At 32.2% G+C, this 26,462-nt stretch overlaps 2 protein-coding genes across 2 annotated transcripts in view; one reads left to right on the forward strand and one right to left on the reverse strand.

Annotated features, from left to right (window-relative positions):
• The window catches only part of LOC126910446 (lysine-specific histone demethylase 1A-like), a 357,992-nt gene that overhangs the window by 35,402 nt on the left and 296,128 nt on the right, over nucleotides 1-26,462 (forward strand). The window lies entirely within an intron of this gene.
• On the reverse strand, nucleotides 23,883-26,083 carry LOC126895084 (uncharacterized). Its single transcript, XM_050666607.1, has 3 exons — nucleotides 25,907-26,083; nucleotides 25,712-25,799; nucleotides 23,883-24,559 (listed from the first exon to the last, which is right to left on the reverse strand). The coding sequence occupies exons 1-3, from the start codon at nucleotides 26,066-26,068 to the stop codon at nucleotides 23,949-23,951; spliced, it is 861 nt and encodes a 286-aa protein (XP_050522564.1). The 5' UTR covers nucleotides 26,069-26,083; the 3' UTR covers nucleotides 23,883-23,948.

Consider the following 26,462-nt stretch of genomic DNA (forward strand, 5'->3'; position numbering starts at 1 on the left):
GGAAAACTCGTGTTATTTTCTCACCGTATGCCGTTGGTGTGATAATATAACGTAAAAAAGAAGAACAGTCTTATCTCAATGGGTTTTGTTTTCGGTCCTATCTTATCGGAACACCGCCGCATTATGTTTACTGCGTTATTAGTATAAATTGTTTCTGAACGCATGCCATAAAAGAAAACTTATTGAAGTTGGTGTGGCCAAAGATGCCATTTAGAACTCCGAGTGTTATCTCCACTATTCTCCTAGCCGACGTTAATTCNTGTGGCCAAAGATGCCATTTAGAACTCCCAGTGTTATCTCCACTATTCTACAAGCCGATGTTAATTTTAAAGACTCGGTTATTCTCGGTCGGCAAGTCGTTTAACGTAAATAGCTTAAACTTCCGTAAACTTTTTATTCAACAAAACATAATTGAGCCGACGATATTTAAAACCGAATATTTTCGGCGTCCGCTATTTGTTATTTCCACGAAAATAATAATATCTTGAACGATTTGACACTTTCCCGGTATAATTGTATAAACTTCAAATAGAAAAATAATATTTTTAAAGTTTTGTACGAGTAAAAACTTTTACTAATTGGTTTTTGCGTTACAAGTTCAACTGAATTTAATATGGTTCGTCTAAAGGGGAATAAATTTAATTGACGTATCACCCGATGGATTTTCAATCATGTGCAGCAAATATGTTATTGAAGTATTTTGATTAATATTTTGTTTTTCGCCTAAGAGCCATTGCGGTCAGTTTAAATACCCACCGACGGGCGATTTTTGTTTCCAAACGACTGTCCGGAAATAAGATTATTAATCGGTTTTGGATCCACAATGATCGTACAGCATGAAACGTCAGGGAGGGTAAAGTGTCCCTCGAGTTATTCGTGAGGCTTGTGCCCCAATATTACGCCTTATCAAACAGCCAAATATGTGGAGGGTTGCACTTCGAAATGCGTTTAATATCCGCGACGGGGGCGAAGTGAGTGGCTTAAAAAATTGCTCTTGAAAGTTGCCGTTAACGCACCGGCGGGCAGACTCGACAGGCCGCAATGCCTACCTCATATTTCTGTCCGCCGACAGGAAATAGTCGTTTCGTCCATGTGCTCGGGATTCTAACCTCCCCGCGCCCCTGTCGTTCGAGTTTATTAACCGTATCTGTGTAGAACCGGCGCCAGCAGGGGCAACACGCTCTTCTAAGTACACCTATATATGTGTGTGTGTGTGTTGTAGTTGGAATTTAAATATATCCGGACACTTGACAGGAAACTGTAACGATTCCGACGTTATTGTTGCAGTGTTCGAAGATGGAAACGGTCATGGACACGGTTTGTCTCTACAGGTCGTCCTGTGCCTGAATGTTGTTGTGCACAATTCTTAGCTTGTTGTTACTTACGCTTATTCAAAAATGTTGTCGCTGAGCTGCTGTTCAGTTACGCGTGTAATAAAACGGTTACAAAATATTGTAACTACGAATACATAGAGTCGTCAAGAGTCGAATGGTGGACGAGTTCGGTGGCTCAGTGGGTGCGACGGTCACGGGTAGTGCAGGCTGATCGGCGTGAACTATAGGCACACACTAGAGCACGTGCGCGTGTTGGGTGTCTTCGGTCGATGGCATTGGTATTTTTCGTAATGGCGAAAAAACGCTTTTTTATTCATCGAAATATCTGGGCCATTGTTGTGTTTGTAAATTAGGTCGAGTTGCGTTTTTTAACAATGAGAAGTCAATAGAGCATTTGTCAAAAATTACGTGCGTATTGTTAACCGTAGGACGTTTTCCGTTATTTTTTTGTAACACTGATAGAAAACGGAACAGTCTTTGTTTTGCGTGTAATTTATTCGTGAAAAAACGTTAATTACAATAATTTCAACCGCGAACTTACGAGTTAGTCAAAGAGTAGTGTAATTATAAAATTCGGCCTACGAACAACACCATTTGTCATTGAACGACAATTATATGCGTTGTTAGTCACTTTGTCTGTGATTGTTGTTGTCCATAAGCGTACACGTAGGTTTGCTATACCTACGCTTGTTTATTTTAATGTTTTTTTTTTACTTTCAATTAGTGTAGCAAATACCGTCACAAACGACACACGATTAATTTCAATAATTATATTTGCGTGTCGTATTGTTATTTCTATCGCTAACGAGATCAACTGTCGTCCCCCGTCGTTTCTTTTATTGTGTAATTTCCATACGAATCCCATTAAACTTTTAACCGTGTCTTAATGGAAAACTCCCTTTACTTGTTTTCGCGTATATCTCTTAATCTCTCACCGTCCGATCAAAACGCCGTTGCCCAACCTGCGCCTCTGTTTTATGATGCACTCCAATTGTCAGTAAAACGCTTCTGTTTTATCGCTCGTTACCGAGAACTGCATTATGTCCACGTGGCGTTGCTCGCGCGCCTCAATTAGTCCTTTTTTACGAGGAAGGACACCCCGATAAGATCTGGCAAACGTATAGTGGCGGTCACCTACCGATCTGGTAACGGGCGCGTTAATAAGTCGTTCTAAAATGTTCGGCCAGGATACCCGCAGCGTCGCCTGTTCTTATGGAGCAATTTATTAATACCGTTTTATATTAATGTGTTGGTTGTGCCGTTATAAGAGTCGTGTTGCTGTTCGCGGATATTGTAATTAGCGCGCGCAGTATTGAAATGGAAATTTCACTGTCCAGTGGTTTTCGAACTCGTCGGCGACTGTGTTTTATCGAATGGCCGACATCAATAAATAAATAGGTCGGCGAGTCCCAGAAGTTGGAATGCCGCAACACGGCGTTACTATCCGCAAAGTTGTCCGCACAAAGGCTCGGTTTCATTAGAAGAGGTTGGGATTACAGAGGGCGTAAATCTGGTATTGTCAGCGCAAACGGGCGTTTGTCCCGCGTCCTGCCCGGCCGTCCCCCGCAGACGCAACGATTTAATCAGCCGCAGGCGTTGGCCTCTTCAATTCTGCTAGGAAATAGATTTACCTACGGTCCTGGTGGCCGCCACTGCGACCCTGCCTAATGCATAATGCATACTGCTCGTACACTGCCCTCCGTCAATACTTACACTAGTACGGTGTAATTGAAAATCGGACGTGCACCTCAACCGCCTCGTCCCGAGGGACGCCCGACCCTGTAACATGTTCCGTATGCGTTTCGAATGAGATATTTTTTTACGCTCCGCTTAAAAATATACCGATCGTTTGCTGACGTATGAGATTCGCGCGTTCTATTTGTGTATCGCCGACTTGATGAATGTGCGGCATTTGTCTTTCTTAACGACCCGTCAAAAACTTTAGTCTCGCAACATAGAAAGACAGTTAATGGGTAACACTATTCATTAAGAATATACTTTAAACTTTCGTTAAGTAAATTACTTTTAACTTCGATACGAAATAGATACAGTACAGTTGAAATTAATTGTCAAAACTTATGGTCGCATCTCGTAAAACTAATTAATGACACAAAAATAACTCTCGGATATGGTGCAGCACATAGCGTTTGAAATATACGGACAAAATGAAATAATTATCTAAAATTAGACGATGGCGTGAAAAATGTAAAAACCGTTTTGATCCGTCTGAATAAATTACTCGAAGGGATTGTGTCATCGTTAAGTTTCGAGGACTTTCGAGTTTCGTTCAATTTCAAATTAAAATATATATAAATTTTTAATTTGAAATATGCTAATATGTCAAAAATAATTTACATGAAATTATTGTAGAGCGCCGTTAAAACACGTATTTTCTGTATCGAAATAATTTTTTAACTAAATGTAAAGAGAGGCGTCACGGCGACAGTTTTTGATATTTAAATAAGAATGCAAATATTACAACCATCGTAAATGTGGAGTCTATTGTTTTATATCGAATAAATTTACAAGGATAAATTATAAGTTTGCATTCGATAATTTTTTTCAACGCAGACATACTTTTTAACAGTTTTGAAAAAAAGAAAATGTGACGTTCTAAATAATACTAAAATTTATTGATCTTTATAGAAGCTATTTTTAACTGAATCCATAATTAGATTCATGAATCATATAAAAACTTTATATATTTTTTATTAAAACTTAATTGTATTTTTATAAAAAAAAGAGTAATTAATTAAAAACGTTTTCTTATGGCTACTTTTTTTTAATAACAAAGTATCATAAAAAGTATAGTTTTGTTTTAGTTATTGTTTCAAGTAAATCGATAAATAAGTTTTTAACAATTAATATGGTTATTTAATCATTTTGTCGTTTGCGTATCCACATTACGAAAAAACATATGTGTTAACAGTATATTTTTATCTCTATGGTAGAAATTAAATAAATTGCAAAAATGTGTAATTATTTATTTATTTAATCAACAAAAAAAAGCTTAAATTTTAAGTAAAATATTCCACGAATAATTCAAAACTAAATCCAATTCAGTGTTTTCACTTAAATTTGGTGACGGTATTTTGAGCAAAGGTTCACAGAGACTACTCTATCAGTTTTTTAAAAATTACATTGCAGTTACATTAAACTTGATAGTACTCGGTGGAGAGGGTAAAATTTTCGTTTGGACCTCATAAATAAAATCTTTAAATTTAATAGAATCCTTATAAAAAATATACGTTCGAAATATGGGTATTTAATCTGATATTTTAATATTGTGCTGCTTGTCACCACAATAAAAAAAAGCTTATATATATACTACTTTTATGAAAATTATTCGAGTATAACTAGGCACAGTGTGTGGTAAACTCGCATTTACGTATTATTGTCTGTAATCTTATTTTTAAGCACTTTTCTTTGGGTGCAATGTTACAGTTAAGGTGCTAAGTTTTCCTATTCTGCGGTATCAAAGTTGTTAAAAAAAATATTCTCTAGGTAGAAAATACGTAAAGAGGACTTTATGTTCTCTGATGTCTGTGAACATTTTATCAAACTTTCTTTCCGAATTTAAACAGATCCCCGTTGTCGTCTTAAACATGTTCAAACAGTTGAAATATTATTCAATATTCTGTACTAATCCAAGTAGGGCTGTACGTCCTCTGCCAGTAATTTTCGGTAATACAGTTGTTGCACAGAGGAAATAACATTGTTCACTGGAATTACTTTCCACTGTCTTATAATACTTTAACAACCGTTTGACCCATCCTCCTTGCGTCACGGATACATAAGCATATAGTAATATTTCCGTTACTACCGAATTCACAGCCGTGTATTAAACGAAGAACTTGATGTATTTGTGGAATTTATAATTACACATATCTCGGAACTTGGCTGACTGGAATAGCTCAAACTTGGAATAACTCGTATTCATGGAAACTAATTTAACACATTTTTATGACGAATAGAATATTTTATATTTACTTTCAACGGCGTTAATTGAACTCGATGTATTTTTAGTTTTAATTCGTTTCTCTTATGAAGGAGTATTAACAAATTGACACGTGTACTCGTCGTTCGTCTAAATGAATAAATTATCAACGAACAAGTGCCGTTTTTTTAATAAACAACTGGTTTTGCTGGTTTCCCCGTCGACATTATGCACTCGGCGATTTCCTCGTCGCCGCCAAACAAACGGAAAAAGCGACGGTTTTCCAAACGCATGTCGTACAACTGGTGCTCTGAGATCAGTTATTTTTGGATAGCTCATTTCCAAACGAATCGGCCAGTGATGAACTGAAACGTGTGCAAAACGCAAAATATGCGGAAAACCGTTTTACGGTGTAAATCGATTTCAAACGGTGCTCAGTTCGCATTGGAAGCGTGTGGATTTTTTTATGAAGCGCCTGTCGATCCCCGGCGACGACGGCACGTAAATCGTTTCGTTCAGTTTTCTCGGGGTGATTAAGGCTGTTTTTTAGTCACTCCAGTTTGGAAACACGCTAAGTAGGCGGCAATGAACGCTCAGTGGAATTCTCCAATTAAGCGCGCAACATTTCATAATTTAGTGTCCTCTATAGTTTAGTAATTGCGATCGTGAAACGTTCGCTTAAGTTTCTTAACTACCAGCAAGACAATTAAGAAAACCTATTTCCGAATTCGAACTTTACTACGCCGGCAGATAAGCCGCGCGCAAGGGGAGTATTGAAAGTAGCCAATTTAACTTGAAACGAAACTCTCAGTGGGTCTTTTTTGTATGTAGATTAGATTCGTATGGGTGGTATAGTCGAGGGAAACCGACGGAAGAGGGGAGATTTTCCAATTGAAAGTCTTGAGTTAACGACTTGCTCGCCCAGGTACACGACGAGGGTGTTTGCCCTCTTATCCCTCCCCTCGACCGGTCTTCCGTCGCGATACATGTATATTATCTCGGCGACCTTATCGTTAATGAATATTACCAGAGAGTCGGCGATATTGGAAACGTCATAAGAAACGGCGGCCAATTGTAATTAGGCAGCGATAGTTTACCGTCGTCTAGAAATCTACTCGGTTTGTTATTGGATAAAAAAAAAAAACGCAATACAAAAGTAATATTTATAATTCGATTTACACTCAAACGGGGTCCGTGCGCATACGTGTCTTTTGATAGACAACGGCTGTTGAAATGAATCAAGTCCTTACCCATTATACACTATGCATATTGTTGTTGTGTATAAGTTATGTTATTGTTGCGCATTGCTATTGGATGTTTATCGATGTTATAAAACTTGATGTGTATTACGACCGAGTGTAACAATACAAGCTTTAATAACGTCCGAATGATATTGCAATTATTATTTTTTATTAAACGCGTGCACCGTGAACTCATTAAAATTAGCCGTTGTTCTCATTACCATTATGCAGCTGCTATGACGAATGTTGTGGACAGTGAAGTGGCAATGGGCAACTGATTCGTTTGATGTGCCAGTGTACTTCTTGCATAATACGTGCGAACTCACTTGCATTGTGTCAAAAAGATTCCTTGATCTTTGACACAGATTTTACAACAATTTGTGTGCAGCCGTTACAAAATAACACTCGATTTCGCGTTCGGAATGTAATGCAGTAGCTTTTAATTGCACGACAATTAAGCGTCGGTGTTAATTATAATTTTTCCATTTGATATCGGACGTATTATGATCCCGAAGGACTCGAATAGGAGGTGTTCGTAGTTACCAAAATTCACGATTCGTCAATCAATATTGCGAGTTTAAAAATAAACGCGTCGTTGAGCCCTTCTCGGACTCTTTTGAAGTACCACACACAATACTACTGTCTCCACCTCAGCTCTTAGTTCACCGGGTGACATCGAGTATTATTATCGGTTTATAGGCAAGGGTTCATTTATCACTTGGAGATTTACAGTTGTATTGTAGTCGGTTACAGTTGTCGAGTTACTCGCAGAGACGCTTTTGTTTTTCGCCATCTCCGTCCTATTATATTTCCTTTGGCCGTTGTCGATTATAACGCACTGCAACCTAAACAACCTACCGAACGAATAACAATAATTGTAATGAAATCGAGGAAGTACCTTTCAGTTAATCGTTGTTCAGAACTGTATGCTAATTATAGATAAAATTGCGAAAAAAAATAAATAAATTCAATCTATCCTAATCTCTGTTTTTTATTAACAAAAAATTATTTTCCATACGTTTTCTAATGCTAGTAGAAAATCACAGAGTTTTTGTGAACTTCAAGATTCGTTTTATTTTTTTTTTTTTAGAAAATAAACTGTAGGTTTTATCCGCAATATAAATCCTGAGGGTTTTCATTAATATCTACATTGTTAACGTTGTTTTAAAAACATACTATAGGTAGTTCACAAGAATACTCAGAAATAGCAAAATGTCATTAGTAGTTCAGGTAATAAATCTCCAGCAGTGTGTTTTTTGCACACAGTCGTATCGATTTATCTGTATGGTGTTGACCCCTGTGGACTTTTTACACCCGGCTTATTATATTTTTTGTCTCATCTCGATGTTATTCTGGATTTCGCTTGTCCACAACAATCGACTGTCTTGTTGTTTTTGTAACTGTTAGCCAAATATACTTCAGGTCACCCGCACTTGCTCATCTCGTTCGAATCCTTGGCAGTNTATATATATATATATATAAATGGGTGAAACCGAATGATAAATCTTTTTTGTTGTTGCAAAGCGCAATAAATAAATCTTTAATACCACAATGGGAATTGTACTACTGGTGGTCATTGGTTTTTAAAAAGTGCTTATAAAATTGCCATTTGTTTCATAAAAACATCTTCTGTAAGCTATTTTGAGTGAATACAAAAAGTTATGTTATTTTCCAATTTCATTGATACAAAGTTTTGTAATTCACTTTGGACAATCTTTTCATAAACCAATGGAGTCGTTACGGTATTCTATTTGTGGAAAAGTATAAATTGAAATCTTTAGATTTCTGTTAGAGTACTGTTTTTATCTCAAAATGTATTGATTACTTTTACAAATAGTAAAATATAAATTGCATTATGAAAGTTATAGTTTCTTTTTAGGTTGAAGTTATGTAACTAGGACTGTTTTTGACATTTAGCTAATGAAAATTTAATAAAATTCAAATTGTCATGCAAATGCTATTTAATTTTTAAATAAATGTTTGTTTAATATAATAACGCATTAAAAGTACATGTTACATTTAAAATAGTACTGATTTTTTTATTACTATTTAACTTGATTTATCGATAAGTTTAAAAAAAGTGAATTTTGGTAAAAATATATACTTAATCGATTAAAATATTCAGATTATAATGTCAAGAACTCCACGAAGATTATTTCGTTAGGTTATTTTAGTTCATTTTTAGTTTTGTTAGTTGTAATCTCAATAAAAGTACTTACTGCTTTACGTTATTCGAAATTTTCTTTGTTCGTGAATTGATGTTATACTTAAGTATAACATTTTTCTTAAGGACTAGTTTTTTTTTTCGCTATTTAGTTTACCCAAAGATTGTGTAGATGTTTGATCAAAGCATAAAAACGCGAGTAAAATAACTTTTATTAGCAAATTAGTTTTCACTATATACTTATCTTAATTTTATTAAATCATAATATTTTTCTTTGATATATTATGCTGATATAGAATAAAAAAAAAAAAAAAAAATTTTAAATCCTAACATTAAATAAATGTTTTATTATTTATTAAATTTGTTTGAATTATTGTAATTTGCATGCTAATCTTAATCGAATAACTCATAGAATTTAACGAGCATGGAAATTTTGAATAAAATATTTGTCATTACATAAAGTGTTAAAAAAAATGTTATTTCTGTTCGAAGTGCACCGTTGCTAACGTAGGATTTATTTATTGCTGTATCGTTTAATGGACAATCGGTTGTGTGTATACCTTCTCGTGTAATATGATTAAACATATAATTAATTATATGCTGTACTCGTATGCATAACTTTCAACAACGTGTGTTAATTGTGGGCCTCACTTATTTTGTATTATATTGAAAGGGACAAATACCGTATGTGCAATTAAAAAAATAGGACTCGTGTCAGTCTTTTTCAGTTGATTTTCAACAGTAATATATAATTATATATATATATATATATTATATTATAGTCATTAAAAATAGACTAGTTCAATGATGTTCATTGTGTACTTTGCTATTTTGCTAACCATTTGAAAACAAAATATAGCTTATACAACTATAATTTTAATAAATTATTTCGTAAAAAAATCTTCCAGTTTCATCGATTGAAAAGCGTATAAATTAAGATATTAAATGGCAGACCGTATAATTTCAGTACTTAAATTTAATAGTTTGTGTTTAATAATTAAGATATGCATTTTTAATTAAATTTAGAAATTTAATATGACTTAGTATCTTTATAGATATCAAATAAAAGTATCTAAAAATAAGTAATAAAAATATTTTTCTTATTAGTTGAGATTTAACAATATAAGAGTTATTGAGGCTAAGTAAAACGAACGCGTACAGATATTTTGTTTATAGTAAAATCGTGACCGGTCAGCCAAGTCCGTATGAAAATATTAACAGTCAATATCCGGATATATTATTATATTGAGGTAATCGTTCGAATTGCTTGATTTCGGTTAGAGAACCATAATAATACTTAGTTCATTCAACCTGGGTGTCGTTTTTAAACATAAAATGATATAAAATTTGCCGGATTATATGGGTACTGAATCATCAATGTCATTAATAGTGAAATAAAATGAAACTTCAGTCCATCATAGGTTTATTAAGGTGTAATAATTTATTAAAAAGCAACATTAATAGCTTTACTTATCTTTTAAAATCTTTTCATAGCCATTAGCTTAACCAAACTTTGACCATTTCGTTAAAAGTGATACAACAATAACGAAGAAATAACTATAATGTAATATTTTGAATGTGATAAATTTTACTGTGATATTAAACGGCGTCTTTAAATGTTCTCTTTTATACATTTTTTAAGTATCAATCGATAAGCAACGTGCTTAAATCGACTTCTTACATATTGAAAAACTCAAAACAAAAGCTAGCCAGGATTTTAATTATCATTCGCCGAATTCTACCTCGGGGAAGCAGATAATTCGGGTTTTAGATAATGGGATCGTTTTCTAGCAAAATCGCATTAGTTCACTAAAGTCCCCGGGGAATGATACCCATTTAGTCTCTAGTTAGTTTTCATTATCTAGAAAATACTGAAAACCTGCAAGACGGCGTCCTTAGCGCAGCACATTGCCATATTGTTGTTTAATTATCACTAAAAATTGTTGCGTTCATCTCGGTTATCTTATTGTCGTTTTTATTATTTTTATTGTACGGTACCGTATAAATGCAGAGAATTTATTTCAAAGTGTAGATAATCAAATTGAACGGTCGATTAAAACGTTTTTATGGTACTTTGCGAACCCATTTACTCTGTAGTATTTTTCATTGCTTCCAATAAAAATCTAAACTCGGTATGTCATTATGCCGTTGATTTTCGTACCTTAGAAAACTTTATTAAAAACAATTTCTCGCTGCGTAGGACCTTAAATCCCGTATAATGCGCTTGGAGTCTTTAATAATGATTAAAAGCCTTATTTATTGTTCTGTTTTATCCGCCGTAGTGTTTTATTGTTCGGTGTAATTAAACAGGTTTTTTATTCTCCGCGAACAACTGGAAATTTCATTAAAAATATTTCTTAATCTAGGCCCACCCGATGATATTTGTTTTATCTAGAGGTGCGAGTATAATGAATATATTGTGTTATATTAAAATTCCAACGCTCGTCGATAGTCGATAATTAATGTCAACCTATTGCAATCGAGCTTTCACTTTATTTGTTTGCCGCTAAAATCTGAGTGCGATCTCAGCGGATAACTTTCATTGGTATTGTTTGTAGAATTCGCTATGCTAACACTGTCTATCATCGGCAGTTTTAATGAGCAGTAAAAAAGTAAAAAATCACGGTCGGGTTCAATTTTAAGGAGTTATGTAATANCTAACACTGTCTATCATCGGCAGTTTTAATGAGCAGTAAAAAAGTAAAAAATCACGGTCGGGTTCAATTTTAAGGAGTTATGTTTTATTCGATTTATTAATCGAATAAAAAACTAATTTATAAATTCAAAGTGCACGCCAGGAATTTAAAAACTTGTATGTTATTTTTATTTTTCTGGAAAGTCGCTACATTTGATCTTAACAGTAGTCATCAAAATCATTAGCACTAATATCTATCTCTATGATACATCTTTCAAAAAACCAGGAGTATAAAAATACACGTTACGCTCAAATGTTTCTAGATTCTAATAACTCGATAAGAAACGATATTAAAATAAAATCGGTGCGTTTTTAATTTTTAATGTGTCCACAAATTAGTGACGAATAAAGTTTACGTTTACTTACACGCGACATTCCAAAATAGGTATAACCAGGTGAAATTCGACTGGACGAGAATTTTATACTACTATAAAAAATATTAAACTATATTTTGTTCGTCGGTTGACATGTGTGTTGTACTTGTCGTATATAATAAAAATGCCTAAACCTAGTCCGTTAGAGGTAACGTTGTTTGAGTACCAGGCACGGGGTAGTATTATGTCCTACGTGCGGGATCATAAACATTTTATTAGGGTGATTCAAATTACAACAAGTACAATACACATGTATTGGGTTTTTTTTAGCAATGAATGACATCGTGTTCATTTGGGAGGTCTTTGATAGTCGTAACCGCGGTTTCGAACATCTCCTTTCATGTTGTCCGCCGTCTTGTCGCATTGTGTATACTTAAAATACACAATACATAATATAATAGGTCGGCGGTGGTTACTCTGTTCTTCTTTTGCTATATATCTTTCCTCTTACTTATTGTAGGGTTGAGCCGACGACAGCCTTTAATGTCGTGTATATATGCACACTAGCACGTAAGATTTATATTGTGATCTAAAATTAATATTATTTTTTTTTACGGGTATGTACTCGCTTCGCGCGTTTTTAACGAAACTTTAAGAATCGTAAGACCGATTGTAGAATTTTCGGTTTGATTTTATTAGTTTGTATTTGATGTCGTCGTTTGTACATGTTGTATCATCTTGCACGTTAGTTACATTATAACTATAATTCATCGTTAAATCTCATTTGAGGTTATATGTTCTATAGATCCATCAGACAATAGCTAGTCATTAGATAGATTACCTGAAAATGTATATTTTGTATTAAGTTTGATAGTCTCTTTGATAAGACTATTGATGGTATTGTCTATGGTATTCATTAATGAAAGATGCGTCGCAACGCTAATATAGTTACAGAACAAAATTCAAACGGATTTTCTCCTACACTCTGGCCCACGTCCAATTTGCTTCTGTACGAGCATCGTCGATTTAATTATTAACTATTGTTTGATAGCGTATCAGATAGATTTGAATTGTATAATACAGTGTATTGGACGTTTCCTGATAATAAATTGTGACGGAGCGACATCGGTACAGTCCAGTTTACAAACGCAGGACAAAATTACCATAAGTTACTATACTGAGCTGTTGGTTTTCTCGATAAACGTCCCGAATGTCTTTCGTTTAGTATAACGCAGTTACATTTGGGTGTTTGACGTTAATTGTTTTTATTGAACGAAATTAACCGGTATAATTGAATTCCAAACTATGACCGGCTAGAGGACCAGCTGCAGCGTTGTTGCAGTCAAAGTGTAATCATGTAGGACGACAACATACACAGACGAGGCCCTGGCCAGCCGGACACATTTTTGAATATGCCCATCCTGGATACTAAATCAAAAAGAAACATGTTTTTCTTACAATCATGGAATCAAAATATTTGTCATTCTATTACATTTATTTTTTTATTTTTAACTAAGAAAGTATTTTAGCCGTACGCCTCGTTGTATTCGTAGGCGGTCATTGAAATTAATAGTCCCTCATTTCCTTATTTTGTTTTTAAATATATCAGAACCCAACACTTTGAACATATTCAAATGATCATATTAATTTAACGGTTGACAAATTTAAACGGTACGAGTTATGACGATAAGCTAATTACTCAACCGTACACCAAATACGGTTAGATGCTATTATCTAGTTGATGCTACCTACCTTGCTAATAGTATGTATTTTGGATAACAAACTTCGTGGAAAGTTTGTACAGCACGAAAGTATATACTCATTCCTATGCGGATAATTCAGTGCGCCGCTCTTATGTTAATGTTTGCGCAAAACACTTACAAACAATTATTATGCTAACGGTTTATGTAAATTTTTTTGTACTCCAACTTTAAAATGGTTTTGCCCTAAATGCGATCCATGTTTTTCCTCCGTCGCTTTATTACCTTCTCACGCCTTTTACACTGCGACTTACATAAAATTTTATGCAATACTTAAGCTGTTGTCGGGGAACAATGAATTTCGCATATGATCGTGTCACAAAATCAGGTCGACGAGAATACATTGTAATTATGCGCGCATCTAAAACCGTATCATCTTTTCACTTATTTTTGTTAAATGAACCGCTTTATTTTATCACTCTTCCGCAGTGGTAAGACTATTCAAAATTGTTTTTCTCGTCGGTGTTGTATTTTCAGTGATATCATCATCACATTAGCATTGTATAATTATTGATAATTTTAGTTTTGTCAATTGCCGGTTGTATAATTCAACATGTCTATTAAAAGACACGGAAATTCAAAAACAAGATGAAAATTCCGTGTACAGTAACTACGCGCACTAAACAGTATTAGTTCTGTGTAAAATTTTTATTATAGAAATTAGTTGGCACCGCCCAAGAAGTGTCATTTAAATAACTGCTACTCTAATGATTTGTTCAACAAATATGGTAGTTAAAACTGGTGCACGGGTTATTGCGTTATAAAACAGTCAACCAAAAGAATATTCGAGTGTTAAACGGGCACATTGTCTGCGCTGTGTTTTAGCAACGTTAAACAATAAATTACTGTAATGTATGCAACGAGTGCAAATGAAATGAATAAAAAACGAACATGTCGATTCGTTCGGCCGACTTATGTAACGTTGTCAATGTTGTGCGTGTCCAGTTGCGGGCGAAAGTACCTAACTTGCTGTATGTACAACGAGCTGTGAACAAATGAGAGTACAAGTACATTCGGTCTGCCTTGCCACGATAACAATCAATTTGTCCGACTGCGGCGCACGGTAAGTTCGCAAACGTCTCGGAGTTGTACTTGCAATTGTGTGTCACGTGTATGATAAAAAATCTGTGTATCACAGCGTTTGAAATAACCGGCTTTCATTTTAATAGTCCCAAATACCGGTGACCGATATTATTACTATGCCCGCAGGGTCCTCGGTCGGCGGCTGTTTGGCAATCCGCCCAAGTCCAATGAATCGATATAATATGCTCCAGTTTCATAACACCACGTTCGGAATCACTGTGTATGTGTGTGGTTTTTATATTTTTATTATTAGTGTTTTATTACCCGGTTGTTAATTTTATGACACTCAGACGATTGTAAATTGTAATCACACTCGGGGAGCGGTGCAAGTGACGCTCGTGTCACAACGCGCTTAAAGAAAGCTACGAGTCATATTAGTGGATAGTTTCCTAGTTATATGTTCGCAGGGAAAAAAACCTCCAGCGGCATTCTATCGATATAAAAAACATTTTGTTTTTGTAACATTTGTGTTTAGTTATCCGTCATAAAGTTCACGGCAAACTAAAACGACATAAAGTTCGTATATTTTTTTTTACTGTGCCGATAAAATTGATAGTATTATGTTGCACGTGTACTTTACTGAGTAACTTGGAATGCCCGTCAATTTGAAACTGTAGACATTAATGAAAATCGATGTTATATATGTCAGATAGAAAAACCGCATTATAGTTGTCTGTTATAACTCCAGTAATTTGTCATGGTGACGAAGGCCTAGAAAAAAAAAAATTTTTTTTTGTGGTATTGATGTCGGCGTTGTTTTTTGCAACATTTTTGTTGAGATGTCAATATCATCGTTACACGAAGTTCATAAAATATACCGATCAATCGTGTATTATTTTTTGAAGCGTTGATGAGTTATAGTTAAGTTCCACGCAAAATAAAAGCATCGGAATACAAATGAGATGTAGCCTATTGAATTCAAATTATATTAATACTGCAAGATATTTCCACGATGAAAAAACACCATAATGTTATAAAAATTTAAGCCTAATATCTCTCGGATGTATGACTTTTCTTTATTATGTACAGACACGGTTTCAATTTATATTTATAATCGTTTTCTATTTATTTATTTACTTGGGTTTAAATTAGCAAAAAATTCTCTGAAATCTTTTATTAAATATGCTAGTAGCTGCGTTATTAACATGCATTTTAGTTTTTTAGTAACATATGTTAAATACACTGCTATATAGAAAATCATTTCAAAATGGACTCTAGTAATTAATCTATTGATGAATAAAACTGTTACATGTTATGGTTCTGACATACTTTGGAATTAATCTACTAATTTATTTTGGTTTGCGATTTAAATAATCAAAGTTTATATTTTAGCAACGATTTTAAACGGAATGACATTTAAATGTTAACATGATTTTCGAATTGATTTGATTTCTTATAAAGACATTGCAAAGTCGTCAAGGTTTTCGAATCAAAATAACAGTATCGAACCATTTCACTGTGTTCAATATTAAAAATAAGAAACTTCAATCGGATAACATTTCTCAAAGTCACAGACTGTAACTGAACTTTCACATCACGAAGCCACACATATATTATGTATAAATTCTTATTTACAATTTCCGCAAATATATCCTTTATATATTTTTTTTCTTTTCAAGTACTGTTTCGCGGTTCAACAGCTCTTATCGTTTGTTAAAGCGAACACAAACAAAACTGTGTGCGCAAAAACGTAGACGCGACCTGTCAATTCGGTTTTAATCGCAAACTTTTATTTACAGTCGACTCACATGTTGGTACGTCATAACGGATAAAATATTGTTTGTGTCAGTCTTAAAAAAAAAAGGCGAAACCAATAAAATATAACTGGCGGGCACGCGTCTGATCAGATTAGAGCGACGATACGTTACATAATAATTGTGCCCTAGGTGGACATTCAATACAAATATGTTTGCGTGTGTAGTTCTCATACTAAACTATTGCTCCGTATTAAATGTTTTTTTATGGAAACTGACCTGTTGGATGCGATTAGATCATTTGTCTACCGTCAACAATATTGTTTATTTCTAAGGATTCAAAAGGAAAAGTCGGTCGACTAATATGTTGATATACTTAAAGAAAGACCAAAAAGGGTTTAAAATTATGGTGATGACTTTGCCTATTCCTAGGGGCGCGAATTAATAACTTATAACTAAGACTCTCGACAGTAAACTTGATGACGTAGGACAGATGCTTATGATCATTGAAATTTTTATCTGTCGTTTCTTTGTATTATTTTTTTACCAGTTTTGTGTATTTGACAATGTACCACGTGGATTAATTCTCCCTTAGCTCGTAACCGTTGTTAATCCTTATTACTACTCAAGAGGGAATTGTGTAAAGTTGGGTACTGTTTGATTATCTTGTTTTTCGGAAGTCCAAATATCTAACGGAGAGTTCAGGACGGTTTATAAGCCGATTACACGTGAACAATTCGTTAAACATGACGTTTGTTTTGAACTCGATTTTAAATTTTAGTCCATAATATTATTGCGTTAATTCACTTGAAATCGTCCAATCTAATAGGATTAAATAAGTATTTATTATTATTACACGAGCTCAACCTGAGTGATTGACATTTTATTTAGGGAATTCAATTACTATTTGATCAGCTGTAGTATTAGCTTTTGACTTGGGCTAATCAAGCTTTAATAATACTGTATTTTATATTTCACAATATATGTATTTATTCTTTATTTAAATATAAACAAATAAAAAAAAAAAAATTACATTTACTATGTCTGGTATATGTTTATTTAAATTTTTCTTATTTAGATTGATCCGTATAGATAAAAGGTTAAACAGTTTTTCTATAAATTAAAACGTAATTTGTAGTTAAAACCTTTAAGGTAGTGTGCGTCTTTGTTTAACACTTATTGTGCGGGCCCACGTTATACATATAGTATTATTCATTAAGAATATTATCCTCAATTTTAGTTATATAATGATTTTTAAATATAAAAATAAATAAATTTTCATAAAAATGTACGGATTAAAATTTAATTAATTAGTAAATTTTAAGTATATTGTAAGAAATAATTATTTGTATTGTACTATATTTGTTCCATATTTGTGTTTTTATTTTTCGAGTCGAGATAATTTTTTTTAATAAACGTGAGGGTTTCGCAACGTGAAATAATTCTTGTCTGTGCGTTTGCAATGGTCGCTAACACTATCCTACTCCTTACATTTTTTTAAACGTTTAAATGCTAATATTTCAAAATGTAATAATGGAAAACTGGTTATTGACCAGGCAATTTTTTATTTAGACCATTTTCTATACAATAGTTAAAAATTAATTATAGGTTCCCATTTAATTTTCAAACGATACCCTTAATACACCCTTAATTATTATTTTTTTTAAGTAAACTTAATATTTATCATTGTTCATAAAAGTAAAAATAAATTTAATTCAGTCCATTTTTCTATTTCTGCTCTAAAAAATCGTTTTTTCTTATAGTAGACTTAATATTTACCATGGTCCATAAAAATAAATCTATAAATTTTAATCTGTACATTTTTATGAAAATAATCATTATTTAACTAAAAATTAAGAAAAGTAGTATTTTGAATAGATCGCAGTGTATATTCTATAATCGTAACTATCTGGTGAAATTTTTACACTAAATTGTGTTTAGAAATATTACAATCACTTTGTTTTCCATTAACAATGAATGTTTTTAGCTATGTATGTCGTTTTCTTTTGCGTTTAAAGAAAACACACTACAAGCCTGAACTCGGATTATATAATAGATTATGTAGCGCGATGATCACGTATTAAACGATAGAATATACAATTAATAAATAAAAAAAATGTTCTTCATATGGCTCAGCTTCTAGGAGCTCATTGGATGGTTGCAAATGTATACACGAGTTTCTTTGTTGGTGTAGTAATTAAAATTTAATGGCTTGACTCCTAAATACATTCGCCTGTGTATATTTGTTAAACTCGATCCAAAATCGTGAAATTGGACAGAATTGGAAATTATTTGACGCATTATAATATACCTGTTAAAGTGCATCAATGCATCTGCATAAAACAGTAAGCGACTTTATTCACTGTATATGAAAATAGTTGTTCGTAACCTTTAACGAAAAAAAATATATTAATATAGTAGCAAATTGATCATTAACACACTATCTCTTCTCTTATAACAGCGTCCTAACGTGACCCTTACGCTAGCACCTTTGCCATCACGATGATACAGGATCATTTTAAATAATGTGTTTATATTAACACTATTAGGGTTTTTTATCATCGGTTTACGTGGTCGAAATAATGTTTAAACGCGTACACGTTCACCTTAACACGTTTTGATTGACGCCAACGTTAATTTGGTTTCCGATTGTATCTTCCCGGTAAAGTTTCCCGTTACATATCCGAGGGAGATACTTGTGGATCGTTGTCAGTATATTTGTACCTGAACGTTTTGACCCGTTCGGATTAATTATATTTGGTCAACGTCAAGCCTAGTCACTATTTTATGTGTTCAAAAAAATAACTGGCGTCAAACTGCCCGACAGTCACGTGTAATTTTACACCACTGCCGCTACTCTTAAGCTGAACATTTCGGTTTAGTTGTCAATCATATTGTTGTGCGACATTACAACAACTCTTAGGTAGAAAACAATCGTCGTCGCTCGTCCTTTGCAAGAGCTGTTTATTACATGTGTCTTTTCACAGTCAGTGGGAGGGATACCGGTGAAAATCAGTACTTATAATACACCGATCGTGTTACCCCAGTGGATTGGGTTACAGCTACGGATATACATATTTTATACCACAGTGCATACTCGGAAACATTGTCAGCTCTCTATGGGTGCGAGACGGCCGATAAAACATCATGAGAAATTAAAATGCCAATAAACTTTCAAAGTGAGAGAATTTTATTTATATTGACGTTGGCAATGGTCCGGAGTGTTCAATGATAAGGTCTCGTACATAACATAGGATTTAGCCGTTTTCCGACCGAGTATAAAATGTTGAGTTTGTTGTAGAACTAACACGCTGAATGAGTTTTATTTTCCAATTACTTGGCGATATCATCCGAACTTCTATTGTGTTCATAACGACTGCGATATAAATTATTTTGGACAATTTTATAGCTTTGCGAGAAACTCGCTGGGGGGGTACACTGACCTTGAACTGTGCATATTCTCCATTCATTATTTTTGCTTAAGATGTTTGTCGTCAAGCGGTCGATTGTTTTTTAAAAGTAAATTGTTATTTCAACAATTTCATTACTAAAATTCCTTTTATTTTTACATGCAACCGTTTATGAGCGGATTAATCAAAGTTGAAATAAATTATAGAATATTCTCATGCGAAACGATATTCAATAAACTGATGTTATGTTTCTAAAAGATTTTAAGCTTAATTGTACGGCTTTTAATGATAATTCAAAAAGCTTATTATTTAACATTCGTATGCCGCACAATAATTTTTACCATAAAATTTACAAACTAAACGTTTTTTTACTCAAGTATTACACATTCATTTATATTTTATTTATTATCCGCGCGTACATTAGAATTTAAATTGTCTGCTAAAGTACAAAATGGATAAAATTTAGTTTGTATTACTTGCAGTCAGCGCGTATCGCTGTTAGTTAATTTTATTGAACGTCTCCTACGCTTGGTGCGACAGACAATCGAAATTAAATTAATATTCAAAGTATCCAGTTATAAAGAAATAATTCTTTTTTATTTATATTTTTTTAGTTTTAGTCCGAACGGTAGGACGTCAGACATATTAAATAAACTATAAAATATGTATTAAATAATGCGCATAATCCGCAAAATGTGTAAAAACTTGAGCGAAAATTATTTAACCCGTCCGACCGTATTATAACAAAAAAAAAAAAAATATCGTAAAACGTACTTTATACATTTCTTTGTAGTCTCCAAAAAGTTTTCTTTATAGACGTCACTTTAAAACGCAGTTAAGTGCCTAGTTGTGTCATGTTCGCCGCTCTCGGGTTTATAATATTATAAATGTTTTTAGAAATTTATTTATTGTCGTCGGGGCGACAAATTCCGACACGATATTGTAGTAACCTCCAGCAGTCCGAGTATTTTTGCACCACATTTATGTTCTTATAAACATTGTTAGTAAAAAAAAAAATCAAGAACTACGTGTACCGGCTTAAAATTAAAATTGTCACGATATCTGTACAATCGATTTGTGAGTCCTTGACCAAATGAAATGATAATAAACTAGTATAACGTTAAAATGCTTTTGTGATTAACCGCTTTTGAATGCTTAAAAACTGACAGATAAGATTTATGTGCGTTTTGCCGCTTAGTATTTTGTTAGTGCCAAATTCTTATACAAGATTCCAATTCAAGTATACGTGTATTTAATGAGAAAACAAAAGATTTTAATATGTTTTTATGGTTTTTTCAGATTGTTTGATCCTATAACATATAGAATAATTTTTTATAGTAAAAAAATAACATAACTTAAGATATAAAAATTGCTCTTAGAATATTTTATTTTTTTTTTTTACTCTGTGACAAAGTACATAGTTTAATAACGGGATTTTAATAATCCTTTTGCAGTAATGGTGCCGAACATAACACTCTTTAGTTTTATTATACAAAGTATATAAAACAAAACCCATGTTGTTTTCGATATTTGTATAATACATTTTTTACAGTAGTCGGTATTTAACGAAAGACCACCCCACAAATGTCTGTGTCTGTAGACGTTGTTGCAAGTATTGATTATATCTCTGTACAGTTGTATATTACGTTGATTAAAAATAAACGTATAAACAGTATATTATAATTAGTTTCTTAAGGAACCGCGTGCATATCATGTTTTTGTTGTTAAAGAAATCGTTAAAACATTAACATGACAAACAAATTCGTCGTAAAGTCGACGGTTACTTTTTTAAATTCGTTTCAGATGACTATCGAAAAAGAAAAAAATTTAAATTATTAGGAAATTAATAATGATGGATGAATATTATTTTCCTAAGTTGACATGATATTTCGATATCTACTTTTTTCGATCTGGTTTATAGGTTTTCTCCCATAGCATTTCACTGTCTGACGTCCAATTACACGTATAATGATGATTTTTTTTCTCTTTTGCATCTCGGCTTCGTTTTTAATTTGTATTTTTTTAATAATAAATTATGTATCGTATCTGATAGTGTACGTTGCAGTGAATGCGTTTAATTCGATCGTACAAACTCGTTCTCCGCACCACCTTTCACGGCGTACTCGAGTCATATTTCTCATCGGCAAACGGTAATTAAGTATTTAACGACTATTGAGATCCATTGAGTTAATATTTAAAAAAAAAAAATAGCAAAAACTATTTCAAGAGAAATATTCTATTAATAAGGATTCCTGTTATGCGACTCGTAAACTTAGAAAATTTCGTGTTGGCGTTTTGTTCGCTAAAAAATTTATAGTTATTTTTGAATAAGTATTTAAATAATTTAATTGAATAGACATCCCACGTCAATGGGTGTCGTGAAAATGATTACGTTGACCAACTCGCTATTAAAACTTCAACTGTATAATTTGTTAACAATTTTTATGTAAAATTTTAACGAGTCCGTTGTTTGGTGTCATTTTCTGCACAATTTTATGAGCCTTCGGAGACGACAACGAGATTAGTTCTCGTCGGTAAACGTTTTGTTTGAACATCTCGTCGAATTCAAAACGTCAATTACACAAACTAACTATTACCGAGGATTGTTTTCCGAAATTACAGCTATTATTCCGTATGGGTTGTTCGAGTGGAGCAAAATGTGAGAAAAATATGTTTCCGATCACATTATTGTAACCATATGGTTACACTCGACTTTCACCGACTCTCTGATGATGACCTCCGTTCCTCAAAATTGTTCGGGCCGATTACGAATCGTTATGGGTCTTTCTTGTCGTTATTGGTTTATTCGCCAACGAATTGTCATGTGTTCTCTGTGTTTATCAACGCGGTCGTCAGGGATAAAGAGGAAGCCGTTGAATTCGTCTCAAAGTAATGATTGTGCTGTGTTGAAAAATCAAATGACTCACACGGTAAAGAGCCGTTTAACCTTAGACAATGTTTAAGATCGGTACCCCGAACGCGGAGGTGGACCGTTGCTGCCAAGTGAGACTCTTGAGCATGGGGCAATAGGTAATTATCTTGCGGACAGTCGGTGAGACGGCGGAGCCGACGATTGTATCTCGTTTGTACGGATTGTAGTCGGCGGCGGCGGCGGCGGTCGTTGCTGGTGGTGAACTCGTGTCCGGAATCCTTACACGATGGAGTTGGTGGACGTTTGGCGGTGGTGGGGCTAACGAGATGACCGGTATTTCCCTCCGGTACTACACCTCCCCTGCACTGCATCTTGCTCTCTTTGTATTCTCTCACACTTTTTTTTCTGTACTGTCCGCATGTAGTTCGAAAACAACAGACAAATACACACTTCTTGTTGTATAAACCAATGTACGGAATACAAAATAAAGAATACGATGGAAAAAACAAAGCCGACCGCCAATAAGAATGGCTTCGCTGGAGCTGCGGTAGTTGTAGTGCGACTTCTGTGCCACGCGTCACGATACGGATAATGTCTAAAATATTGTATCCGACAATTATAATGAGCCTTTTTTAATGCCATTTATTCTTAATTATACGCCAATAAGTCTTTATGAAGATGCGCAAGTAAAAATACGAGATAGTCAAAAGGAAAATATGCGAACCGTCGCTGTACTTAAAGTTGAATAATGTGCTTGAATAGTAAAATTAAATTTGACATTGGTTAAACGATTTGTTTGTGTTTTTACGATTGACATTGAATCGTGGTTGTAATATTGTTAAAAAATAATCCATAAATTAAAGGACAATGTGTTAATTTGTTAACTCTTAAATTTTATCTAAAATGCTTTTGTATCCTCAGAATTCTTTTATTTATCTAAAGCAACATGCCTACGTATTTGAAACAACATCAATGATAAAATATTTTTTTCATATAACACATTTATTTAAATATTAAAAATAATAACTATTAAACCTTTTTTTTTTTTTTATGTGCAATCTAAAAGTTACCTTAAATTTTTATACGATTTTTATATGATTTTGTTTGAATTTTTTCCAATAACAACAAAATATAATTGATTTACATTAAATATACGTGATTATTATGCAGGGTGTTCAGTAAGTAAGGAAACAGGTCAATTGTTATAAACAATTAGAACAATAGAAACCCGTTTGCTTACTTACTGAACAGCTTACATAGTGTTAGCTATATTTTTTAATTGGGGTAAACAATAAAACATGTAAAAAGAATTTTTAAGAAAACATGATTTTTCCTAGGGGTATTAGTATTTATAAACAATAAGAAACTGTAAACAAGAATTTTTCAATAATTTTTATTATATTTTTAATATTTATTGTTACAATAAATATTTATTATTGATTCGTTATTTTGGACCTGTTGATCTTTTTTCATTGGAATTTTTGTTAGATTTTATTTGATATATATTCCTTGAAGAATTTTTCTGATTATTTTTATTCGTTGAATATTTTTGGTTGATTATTTTTGTCGGTTCTTCTAGATTTAATTTTTCAATTGATTCTTTTTTAATGGTTTTTTCTATTGATTCTTTTAGATTCGTTGTTCTTTTAGTCAAATCTTCTTGAGGGGCGTTTTTTGAAATGTTCATTTTATTACCTTTGTTTTTCCAGTTTCCTTTATTTGTAAAGTTTTCTGGGTTATTTAATAAATCTTCTTGATTGGTTATTTTTGTAGAGTCTACTTGTATTTTATTTGTGTTATTTTTATTAACGAAAATAGGATTATGAATAAGTATGTATTCTTCTACGCATTTGATAATATGTCTAATGCATTTATGGTGTCTTTTGCATTTGTTAAAGTTATTACACTTAGTGCATCCATTATCAATTTGGGAGCTAATACTTTTTGAAAGTATATAATTCATTATATTTTTTAATCGTTCAAAATCACAATTTTTTCCTTGGGTCATTTTTTCATAGGCCATTAATTTTTCTTGAATTTCTTTATCGTTTATTGCTAAAAATTAAAATTTTTGGCTTTATACGTTTATAAGTTGACAAATTATAATAATTTTTTTCTTTTATATCGTAAAAAAGCAGTTACATAATTCATAACGTTATAGATTGTTCCGACCTAAACATCTAACAAAGTATAGCCCAGATAAAATTTTTTTAAAAACAATTTTATAACAAAATTGTGTAAGACTAATATAATATACAGAGTGTTCAGTAAGTAAAGAAACGATTTTCTACTGTTCTCATTATTTGTAACAATTTACCTGTTTCCTTGCTTACTAAACACTCTCTATGTTACATAAACGTTAAAAAAGTAATAATTATACTATTAAAAAAAAAAAAAAAAATGTTATCTGGGAAGAATATATTATTTACATATTATTTTTGATCAATGACCAAAATTATTATCAGTCATCAGTCTCATTACGAAATCGTTTTAAGATTATAGTTAATAATAACATTTAGTGATATAAATAAAATAAAATAATATTTCTTAAGTTAATCATTCTTAAGATCATAAACATTATAAAACATAACATTGATGGATTTTTTTTTTGAAACACTATAATAAAAAAAAAAAAAGATTGTCCTATTAAAAAAAAAAAAATTTGAAAATATATTTGGATTTTATTTCAACGTTTATCTAATCAATTAAATAGCTAAATTAATTTTTTTCTGTGGATAATTAAATTAAAAAATGTACATATCATCTTTATTTAATATTTTTTTAAATTGGATTAAAAAAAGAAACAGTTGCTTTGAAAAATTTAGGATGTATTTAAACAATGTCGGATTGTAAAAAAGTTATTTTAATTTAAAGTGAACTCGAGCTGCTTGCTGTAGTACTAAATTTATGAATATACAATACAAAAATCTTATATTGCTATGTAGAATTAAATAATTATGTCTTTTCACTTAAAGAAAATCGGTATTATTCACGTTTATAAATTTTTCGAAAACAGAATAGATTTTAATTTAGAAGTATTTAGATTGTTTTCATGAGCAAACATTTTTTCTTGGATTTTTTCATTATATACTACTAAAAATTTAAACGTTTAAATTAGTTTTTCGTAACACTGTGCTTTAATTATAGCAAAACTTATGGTTAATATTTTATATAATTAATATGTTCAAAACATTTATGAAAACTTACAATGTGCAAGACCGTGGGGATTTAAACATTTATGAAAAAACTCAAGTGTTTCATTTTCAAACTTTTTTTCTCCTGTGATCAATAGCATCTATAAATTTACGTTTATAAATATTTTTATACAAAATTGTTTAAATTAATAAAAACATTAGAATACAAAAATAAAAAATATATTAATAAACTTATAAATTGACTTACTCGTGTACTGAAATACAAGAAAATTGTGAAATTTGATATTACCATCTTCTTGATCATCGAGACACAATTTATAAAATTATATTTTATTATATAATTGTAGTTTGAAGAATTTATAGTGCTAATTTTCAATATCTGATAGTATTTCTGTACTCTTATAGTCATATAAACTACTAACTTCTTAAAATCAACAATTATTTAAAATCAAATTTATTCAAGTTATAATTTATTAATAGAATTTAGTAAACATATTATTACCAATTAAAATAATGAAATTATTTTTTATTTTAAGCAATTATTGCTTGTCTTTATTGTACCCTACGAACAATTCTAAAAATTTAAACATTGTAATTGTTTTGTAGTTAATAATACAGATATAAAAAATATTTATCTACATCAAACTTAATTTAATATTGGCTGGCCAATTTCTAAGTTAAATATAAAAACAATTTTTGAGAAAATTTAGAATTTTTTTTTTTGAAAATTGCTATTCTACTGAACTTAAGAGATTATGGGAACTAGGTTAATTTGACTAGATCGATATCCACTTTTATACAAT

Source organism: Daktulosphaira vitifoliae, unplaced genomic scaffold (genome assembly GCF_025091365.1).
Source record: "Daktulosphaira vitifoliae isolate Bord-2020 unplaced genomic scaffold, ASM2509136v1 Scaffold_1, whole genome shotgun sequence".
NCBI classification, from domain to species: Eukaryota; Metazoa; Arthropoda; class Insecta; order Hemiptera; family Phylloxeridae; genus Daktulosphaira; species Daktulosphaira vitifoliae.

What these genes read in the sequence shown, in the direction of transcription:
- LOC126895084 (XM_050666607.1), bottom strand. Translation starts at nt 26,068, where the DNA reads ATGACTATAAGAGTACAGAAATACTATCAGATATTGAAAATTAGCACT. An exon ending in TCTTGTATTTCAGTACACGA is followed by an intron (nt 25,800 to 25,906) that starts GTAAGTCAATTT and finishes GTAAATTTATAG; the next exon opens with ATGCTATTGATCACAGGAGA. An exon ending in TCCCCACGGTCTTGCACATT is followed by an intron (nt 24,560 to 25,711) that starts GTAAGTTTTCAT and finishes TTTAATTTTTAG; the next exon opens with CAATAAACGATAAAGAAATT.